The sequence below is a fragment of the Capricornis sumatraensis genome, chromosome 2 (assembly GCF_032405125.1).
Source record: "Capricornis sumatraensis isolate serow.1 chromosome 2, serow.2, whole genome shotgun sequence".
NCBI lineage: Eukaryota > Metazoa > Chordata > Mammalia > Artiodactyla > Bovidae > Capricornis > Capricornis sumatraensis.
Window position 1 is genome coordinate 25,865,438 of NC_091070.1, and position 10,160 is coordinate 25,875,597.

Genomic DNA, 10,160 nt, shown 5'->3' on the forward strand with positions numbered 1-10,160 from the left:
TGGTGCTGTCCCTTCAGCCTTCAGGACCAAGTGCTCATCTTGTTCCTCGAGCTCCTGAGTCAGAGGCTCATGAGTTTGCCAACTGCCCTGTGGCGACAGGTAGGGGGAAGCCGATTCCCTCCTCCGGGGCCCTTTGTTTCAGGAAGAAGTTTCTTTAACTCCATACAGTCCAGAGTAGTTTGCAGGAGGCCCTTTGAGAGAGGGAAAGCATGTCAGTTAGCAGCCCTAGGAGGGTTCTTCCCCACCTTCCCAAGATGGGAGAAGCCTCGGGAGGAGGATCAGTCGTAAACTGTGAGGCATGGCTGGTGCTGGAGCAAAAACAAAGAACTACGCCTTGCACATTCACCAGTTGTTAATAAGTCCAGGACACACGTGTGTGAAGGATTAAGAGCCCCACTGACTCCTCTGGAAAAAATAGTGAGGGATGAAATCGTCAAACCTTCCCTCCTGACTCTTAAGATACCACATCAGGAGAGGGCAGCTCAGGATGTAGGGATGTGGAACAGGTTATATGGGAGGAAAAAGAAAGCCAGAGTAATTATAATTGTCGGCTGATGAGAAATGTAAAGAGCTGACTCTAGGATGAAGTCGCAACCACAGCTGAGAATGCTTCCTTGAGGACTTGACTCCTCAAACATCTAGACATAGGCAGCACCATCTCTGGGGTGGGGGGTTGACAGTGCCAGCCCTTGGTGTGCCCTCCATCAGGGACCTGAGGGAGGGGGAGTTTATGCTGGCCATTGGCTCCAGTCTGTGGATCAGTGTCGCCACTTCCTGAAGGTCTGGCCGAGCACCATTGCCTTCCTCTCCTACCCCCTCAGGAAAGGGACTGTATTATTACTGTGCCCTAGGGGTTCTGGAAGGGAAACCTTGGGGTTGAGACTCTATGGCCTGAGAAGCTGCATCCACGGGGCCACTGCTGGGGAGAGGTATGGGGCAGGAGGGGCGCTGGGATTTTAGGGTGCAGCTAGGCTCACCAGGTACCAGAGTCGGCCTCTCATCCCTGAACTCTGATCCAGGAGGCGGCCTGGGCCCCGGCCTTAGACTGTTGAGCAGGCGCACCTGCCTGTGGACTCCTGACCACATCTGCATTTGCTGTCTTGAGACTCAGAGCCACCCCTGGCACCTGCTAGTGAGCCCCACCTTCTCCCTGTGACGGGTGAAATTTTGTGTGCTGTGTCTCGGGTCCAGTAGAGGAATTGTGAGCAGGGTTCATCTATTTTAAACACAGATGTTTACAAAATAAAGAATATTTCCAATCACAGTTGTGACTGCCTGTGTGAATCCCCGGGCGTGGGTCTCCATGGGACCCTGGTGGTTCAGGGGAAGGGGCAGTGCCGGTAGAAGAGGCTCCAGAACCCTTAAACAACAGCAGTAGAAGGACATTGCAGGCAGCAAGTCATCCACTTGGTGCCTCTCCTAATGCCACCTGCAGGGAGCCCAAGCAGAGCAACCATTGCTCTGCTGTGGACACACACTGCAGAAATAAGATTGAGTTGTCATAGGTGGGCTGAGAGTGGGGGGAATGCTGGATATCTAAGAGCCAAGAAGGTTCTCATCTCTTGGAATGGAACAGGTCTTCCTAAAGGCATGAGGCAGTATTAAGTAATCTTTCAGAAGTTCATCTTAGCCTTATGCTTGGATGGGCTTCCCTGATAGTTCAGTTGGTAAAGAATCTGCTTGCAATGCAGGAGACCCTGGTTCAGTTCCTAGGTCGGGAAGATCCCCTGGGAGAAGCAACAGGCTACCCACCCCAGTATTCTTGGGCTTCCCTTGTGGCTCAGCTGGTAAAGAATCCACCTGCAATGTGGGAGACCTGGGTCCAATTCCTGGGTTGGGAAAATCCTCTGGAGAAGGGAAAGGCTACCCACTCCAGTATTCTGGCCTGGAGAATTCCACAGACTCTATAGTCCATGGGGTCACAAAGAGTCAGGCACGACTGAGCGACTTTCACTTCACTTCACTATGCTTGGATACCCCCAGAGAATGAGACAGTCTGGAGTCTAGGGGTCTGGGGGCTGGAGTTGATGGAAGAAGCAGAGAATGAAGATAAAGCTAAAACAAGAAGGACGGAGTAAAACAAGGCAGGGCAATGGTAGCCTAAAATTTTAAATCTGTATTTTCCAATTTACAGAGAACTCATAAACCTTTATCTCCTCCATTGGAACAATCACTTCTCTGTGAGATAAGGAAGGTGATTATCCAGGTTCAATGGAAAAGGGAACAGGTGCCTAGGGAACCCAAGGTACAGCGGCAGAGTCAAGCTGAAAAGGACCAACCTGAATGGAGATCTCTGGAGGGGAAAGCTCTAACTGCAATTCTCATTTGCAGCCAGAGTTGGGAGCCACTGACCAAGGCTTTCTGCCTACTAAGCCAGTGCAGTTTCCAGAACAACAACTGTCCTTGCAGAAAGCTGTGTTAGTGCATGTCCAAAATTACAAGCTTCCGAAAAGTAGGCCAGTTTGAGGGAAAGTTGGAAACAAAGAGCTGCCTTAGCAGAGCTTCATCAATTTTATTCAATCATGTGAGGTGAGAGCCCGGGTGACTCAAAGTGTCCTGAAGGAAAGAGATGGCATGTACCTAAGGAAGAGAGAACCCCTATCTCTCATCTCAGGATGTGCGTGGTCTTCCTAGAGAGGGTCCCAGAAGGGCCGTCAGTAAGAGGCTTCTGGAAGCCTGAGAGTACTTGGGGAGTGCCAGGCACGCAGGTGAATCTGGCAAGTTCATGTTAATGTTCAGCCCACTGTCAGGGCCAAGTTCTGACTCAGCGGCTTCAGGGGGATGTTTATTGGTTTTTCCCAGGAATTCCACCCAGCCTCAGCAGGGAACATACTTCTCTCTGTGTTTCCTGCCGCCTCTTCTAGTGGCAAAAGTTTCCCTCCCCACTTAGGTAATGGAGGCTTGTTTGTGGGGAGCAGCCCGTGGAGATACGTGGGCTTCCCTGTTGCCAAGAACAGCCACAAATAGGCTACAAAACACAGAAAAGCCAGGTGCTGCCTGGAGAGTTGCTCCATCCTCCCAGCAAATCAGATTCTCAAGACCAGCTGCTCCCCAGCCTGGTTTCTTCTTGGTCTTGGAGACGGTTCCCAAGGGACACATACCTGTGAACACACTCTCTAGTAAACAACTGCACTGTTACTGAATTTTCACTCTAAAATCCCCAAACCAGGTAAAGCCTAACTGCCAGCTTTACTGATGGAAAAATCCAGGCATTAAAAAATAAATAAGAACAAAACAAACCCCTGATTTGTTGTATCCGTGGGCGTTTGGAAGGATAAAGTGAAGTATTAGGCCTTTATAGTTTCTGTGGGCTTCCGGGGCTCTGCTCCCCTGAGAACCCTTAGCAGGTCCCCAGATGTGTTGAAAAACTGAGTGGCTTAGCTGGGTCTAGAACCACAGCAGCTTCGACTCCATGCACACTTTCTTCTGTGGAGAATGACCAGCACAACCGCCTCTGGAAAGTCTGCAGGACCTGAGCCTCTGTCTGAAAAAAGGTAAACCCCGCCCCGAGTTTACCCACCTGCTCTATGACTCTTCTCTGCCATCCCAGCCACAATCGACTGCATCCTCCTCACCCTTTGGGAGCGGGGTGAGGGGTATTAGAGGAGATGGCCCAGAGTAGGGGCAAGGGCAGATGTACCCTCTGGGACAAGTACCATCATTCACTGAAAGACTTTTCAAGACAAACCTAGCCTCACCTCTTCAGACTGGGTGCTAGCTGAAGCACCGAAAGTCATTCTTTTAGAAAATCACACACCATCCTCCCAAGGGTCCCTTTGATTTTATCCTTGTGGAGGGTAATGGCCAAATGTGAACAGTAACATGTATATTTCGATGGTAGTCTGAGTCAAGGGGACATGCACCCAATTCCCTTCCTTGTCGTTCAGCCCTCAGCAGACCCTGGCCTCTCGATTGCACAGTTCACAGCTCAGCACTCAGCAGGCACGCACTAAATGTCTGTGCCAAGTGAAAACCACTTGCTGGGGCAAACAGGAGTCAGTCTTGCTTCCCTCCCTCCCTTTTTTCCTCCTCTCCGACCTCTGGGGCTCTGGTTTCCTGCAAGCAGTGAATTATTGATATCTACTGAGAGATAACACATTGGCCCTTCCCAGGTTGCTAGAGGGGTAGGGCAGGGAGGTGGCTTTGTTCAGAGTCTGTAAATAGGAGGAGCAAGTTTCTTGTTCAAACAGCACTTACAGGTAGGTGACTATTTTTGCTAAGTCATCCTGGGGATGTTCAAAGCCCCATTGTGAGATCCTTCCTGGCTCCTCCTTCCTCCCCACCCCTTTAATCGACCCTTAAGTGGGCTCACAAGGCTCTGCCGCTCACTCTGCACATCCATCATGGCTTACATTGCCAAGTCCTTCTACGACCTAAGTGCTATCAGCCTGGATGGGGAGAAGGTAGATTTCAATACATTCCGAGGCAGGGCAGTGCTGATTGAGAATGTGGCCTCGCTTTGAGGCACAACCACCCGGGACTTCACCCAACTCAACGAGCTGCAATGCCGCTTCCCCAGGCGCCTGGTGGTTCTTGGCTTCCCTTGCAATCAATTTGGACATCAGGTGAGAGGCCCCTGGAGTTGGACTGCTGAAGCTCTAGGGGACTAAGGAGGGGGGAGAATGGCTGTGTGCTGGAGTGTCTGGAATTATGGGGTATGTTTTGTTAAGCTAGGTCTGTAGGTACAGGTGAGTACCAGGGGGAAGTCAGTTGAGTCTGTCTGTGATAGCACACCAAAGATGTGGATTTTCATGGTTTCTTGTCTTCTACTACACTTACTCCATGAGGGCTGGTACCAGGTCTGGTTTTCTCTCCATTGTGTCCTCAGCGCCTAGGGTATAGAAGACACTCATTAAATATTTGTTGAATGAATGACTGGAGGAAACAGAAGATAAAGAATCAAATTAGGATTGAACTGACTCAGGAGACCATTGTTCTCACTAGACTTGGTTCTGCTATTTAATGGGTCAGTGCCCACTCGATTTTTCTGTTTTGGTTTCCTCGTCCATAAACTAGGGATAATACCACTTGTCTCATATAGGAGGGCTTCCCTGGTGGCTCAGCAGTAAAGAATCTGCCTGCAGTGTAGGAGACAAGGAATCGATCCCTGGGTCGGGAAGACCCCCTGGAAAAGGAAATGGCAACTCGTTCCAGTATTCTTGCCAGGGAAATCCCATGGATAGAGGAGCCTGGTGGGCTACAGTCCATGGGGTCAGAAGAGCTGGGAACTAAGGATTATTGTGAGGTTGATAGTGTAAGAGCTACAAAAGTAACTTGGAAAATACAAAGTAATATGAAAAAGCAAGCAACTTTATTATTTAGATTGAAAGGTTTTGTTTGTTTGTTTGAAACCAGCCAAGTGGAGAGTGAATTTGGGGGAAGGCAAAGGGTTTGTAAAGTGCATGTCTCCTCTGGGTATCATATGCTCCTCAATGTCCCTGATTAATGGGTCAAGTTGTTACACATCTTTAGCCCACACACCTCAAGTTATCTTTTAGGGATTCTTCTATTTTCACTTAGGATTTTAACAGCACAAGCAGGCAGAATGTCCCTAAGTGAACCCTCCGAGTATAATCCCTTTGGTTCAATTCACAGAGGCCTGAAGGCAAGAAAGAGATTGGCAGAGATACAGGCAGGAAGGCTGAAATGTCATTGGTGTAACAAACCTGAGCCCAAACCATGCGTGCTCTCACTGTACCTTCCCTGTCTCAATTCCGCTTCTAGGCTTGGCCAGGACAAGAGACATAGAAAAGGCAAAACCTCTTCAGAGGTGCCTCCAGCCATCACTTCAGGCCAGCCAGTTGCTGGAGGGAATTCATAACATAACAGTAGCCAGCCAGCCATGTGCATTAGGAGATAAGACTTTAATAGCCATCAACTCCAGGCTCAAGATGTCATGATGGCCTGGAACTGACTGTACTAATTGGTTCTAGTAGGTCAGAGGCAGGAACTTTTTCCCAGAGGGAGATATCTGACTCTTAGACTTGGGGGTGGGGGTGGAAAATAAGGGTTTCCATGGGGCTTTGAGGGTTGTCAGGGGAGGAGAATCCTAAGCAGGGATAAGACAGGGCTGGCAGCAGGGAGAGAAGACAGGTAATAGGGCTAAAGCATTCTAGCTGAGGGCAAGGTCTAAGAGGAAGGGACCATAATTACACATGCATACCTTTTGGCCCTCTTGCACTTCTTTCCTTAACTTCCCCTTCCCCTGGCCTATTCCAGAAGCCTAAGCCCTTTATCCTATTTGATTCATGCCTAGTGGCCATGAAGTAATTTCATATACAGTATATTCCTTGTTGGTGCTAACCTATTTTATCTTTATATGGCACCTGAAAGCTAGTCTTCCTTGGATGGGGTTTTCCTTCATCAAAGTTTCTGCCTACTTGTACTTCAGATCTAGGATGAGGCAAGATGAAAGGAAGAAGCTATAAATCCCATTCTTCTAGACCTCAATTTCACCTTTAGTTTGAGGAGCTGAGTAGGGCAGAGGCCAAGGCTATATTCAACATCACAGGTAATTAGAAGAGAGGCACAATCAGGGCAGAAGGAAAGGGAAGGTGGCGGCACGCATGTGAGTGTGTGTGCATGCAGATGTGAGTGTGTGCGTGTAGCTACATAAGTGGAAGAAGGGTTCTAGGCAGTGTGATCTGAGCCTCCTTTCCCTTTCTTTCTACTTCCCTGAGCTGAAGGGTTCCTTGAAGATTCAGACATACCCTAAGAACTGCTCAGGGTGGATAGGAGAGAGAACCAACAGCTCAAAAGCGCTAAATCTTCAGTACAAGAACAGCCAAACTAGGATCTTTCAGAAACGACAGCAAAGCATCAGGATGATAGCTCTGAGAGGGAAAACTCTGATTCAAGAGAAGGGCAAAACGAATGAAGAAGAGACGGAATAGGAAGGGGGAAGATACCTAGAAAGAATGACCCTGGGGAGTACAGAAGAGTGAAAGGCTTTGTAGAGCCTCCATCTTCCCCTTGCCTTTTCCAAGCTCTTTGTCTCTTTGCTCCCCCAGGAGAACTGTCAGAATGAAGAGATCTTGAACAGCCTCAAGTATGTCCGCCCTGGGGGTGGATTCCAGCCCACCTTCACCCTTGTCCAGAAGTGTGATGTGAATGGTCAGAATGAGCATCCTGTCTTCGCCTACCTGAAGGATAAGCTCCCCTACCCTTATGACGACCCGTTTTCCCTCATGACCGATCCCAAGTTCATCATTTGGAGCCCCGTGCGCCGCTCAGATGTGTCCTGGAACTTTGAGAAGTTCCTCATTGGGCCGGAAGGGGAGCCCTTCCGCCGCTACAGCCGCACCTTCCAAACCATTAACATCGAGCCTGACATCAAGCGCCTCCTCAAAGTTGCCATATAGACACTAGCAGGTCTATTTCCTCCTGCCCTGAGTGTCTTTCCTGAGCATCCACTGTGCCCTCAGAAGACTGCTGGGCCCAGGCTTTCCCTTCAGATAGTCCCCTTCACTGAAGAGCCTTGCCTTTCTGGTCTGCCTGTTTCCTTCCCCTCCCTGCAACCTTCTGGTTGGTGATTCAGCCTGAGGCTCCAAGGCATGGGCGGGCTCTGTGCCTTCACAGAATGATGGCACCGTCCTAAATCTGTATGGGCAGTGTCTGAGAAGAGTGAAGGCCTGGAGCCAGCCTGTGGGCTGAGTCCAATAAAGGGTGGGTGTGGAAACGGCCAGGCTCTGCGTGTCTTCTTCCCTGACCAAGTGGGGAGGGGTGGTGGGGCTGCAGGCAGAACTGAGGGTGGGCAGCACACAAAAGCTGAGGAGAGGGAGCCTCTGATCAAGGGGACATCCCAATTCCTGTCCGGAAAGCAAGCTCTGGTCAAGGTCTACAGTGGCAGGTGGAGTTTCGGGAAATGTGAGTTGTCTTATTCCTTTACGACTCTTCTTCCGGACTGGGGAAAGAAAGTGATAATGAGAAGAAAGGGGAAGTGGCAGAAGCACTGGGAAGGTGGTCAGAGGATTCCAGTCAGGAAGATGCCAGTTTCTCTGTGGGTACTGGGCTGACTAAATGTTATCTGCATCTTGAGAAGGTGAATTTGGTCCACTTACTGACAGCAAGGGTGTGGAGGGTACAGTTAGCAGGAACACAAAGAGCTCTTTGCCCATCTCCTGATCACCTTGTGGAGCAATGTTTGTTTTGGATCCATTGTTATATGGACTCGTCCTCCTTTTTAAAGTTTGCGTTCCACCCTTGTCGTTCTCACACGCCCCCACGTTCACAAAAGGGACAGGTTTAGGCGTGAACGGTTGGTTTCACTTCCTTTCCTGCGAGGGTAGGGAAGGGAGAGAGCCTCCCTTCAGTCAGCCTGTTTATAACCCGCTGACATGATAGCTGCTCTCTGTGAGGACTGAGTTCTGCCTAACGGCTTGGAAGGATGGTGCCCTAGACTCCTCACCTAGTGCAGGCATTCTCAGAAGCACCACCGAGGCCAGGCTCTGTCATACTCCAGAAAAGACGAGTCACCGCCCCCAACTTCGTCCCACAAACCTCTTCCTGGAAACCTCAATTTGCCTTTCCTTCTTTGATCACTATATGGAATATTTTACTTCTCAGGGACAGTTCTCCCAGCTGGACACATCAGTTTGAGAACCCCACACGGAGGGGAAAATGCTTTTTATAGGATGTTCCCCGTAACTGTTTTCCAAGCACTCACATCATCTGAAAAGTAAATGTGGGATAGAGGTTAAGGATCCCCACTGTCTGACCTTCTACTAAAGCTGTCATCCACGGTGCTTTATTTCAAAACGGTAACCTGAGTGGTACAGTGGGAATCCCCTGGCATGTTTCTGAAGGCCTCCTGCTAAATTAAGGTCGCCCTTAACTTGACTCTTGAGAACTCAAGCCTTTTAAGATTTCTACTGTCAGAGCCAACAGCTAGGGTATGGGTTCTATTTTTTTCGTAGGGGGCAAGATTAAGCACTGATTCTAGAGTAAAAACTGCTTCCCTGCAGAAGTAAAATGGGACTTCCTGTGGAATGCCGGCATGATTTGCTCATTATCTTCACAGTGCCACTGCCTGCTGGGATGTCCAACAGCAGAGCCAGCTCTCCTGGGCGCAGACACTACGCCATAGGTAACTGGGGACCTCATATGCCAGACCAATGTCTTGGGTCTTCCCCAGGAGGCTCAAGTTGAGAGAATTATTTAGAGAGTCCCAAAGGAATGTGAATTACACTCTAAGTGACTTGGCAGAGAGAGTCAGAATGGGCCATGATGCTAGAAGAGCCCTCCTCATTTGGGCAGGGAAATGTTGTTTGCTTCAGAAATGAGGGAATTATTTCCTTTCCTTTATTCCTCATCTTGTTTGTCCCCTTTACCTCCTCAGAAGTATCAGTTTATGGTCATAAACAGCCATGGCAAACCTTAATACAGTCACCCACTTTCCTAGATCAACATGATGTTTTAATCAAATTTCCCCACGGGCACTCAGGAAGCAAGAAGTCATAAACAGGCTTTTCCAGAAGTGCTGAGATAATGCTACTTTAGAGGAGGGACAGAGAGAATCATTCCCCCAGGGCTCTTAAAAAAAACACAGTTTAGAATAAGTGATTTTAGGGGCCCAGATACATACACTGAAACTGATGGTTATTTCCATGACTGTGTTCCCGTAACTAAATCTCCTCAGTTTAAGATGAAGAAAGTCCAAGCCAAACGTTTACAGGTGATTTCAAATAATCACCATCACAACCGTCATCCAAACTACCATATACCATACCCCCACACTGCGCTGAGTACTTTCTATACCCTAGGTTATTTAATCCTCATACTGATCCTGAGGAATATTTATCTCTATTTAAAGACTAGGTAATTGAGAAAGAAACTTCATGGACAAAGGTCTAGTGAGGGGCAGGGTTGAAAGGTAAACCCAGGTCAGTCTACAAAGTTTCTACAATTAACCATGACACAACAGTGCTTTCTTCTATCTCAGAGTTCCTGCATTAAGACCCCTGACAGCTGCCTGTACACAGCACTGTATGACCTAATGATGCTCTCACTTAACATTGTATCATGATTTTAAAACTCTGTGAAGGAGGCATGATTGTGTCTACTTTTCCCCTGAAGATATCAAGGTACAGAGAGAATGACTTGCCCAATGTCCCACAATGAGCAGGTGGCAGAGCGAATTTCAAACCCAGGTCTCTTGATTT

The 10,160-nt window shown here is 48.8% G+C and overlaps 1 protein-coding gene across 1 annotated transcript; it reads left to right on the plus strand.

Annotated features, from left to right (window-relative positions):
- Positions 1–4,343: 4,343 nt before the first annotated feature.
- GPX2 (glutathione peroxidase 2) lies at positions 4,344–7,524 on the plus strand. Its single transcript, XM_068965215.1, has 2 exons — positions 4,344–4,565; positions 7,011–7,524. Exons 1-2 carry the CDS (start codon positions 4,344–4,346, stop codon positions 7,359–7,361), a joined length of 573 nt encoding a protein of 190 aa, XP_068821316.1. The 3' UTR covers positions 7,362–7,524.
- The last annotated feature ends 2,636 nt before the right edge of the window (positions 7,525–10,160 follow it).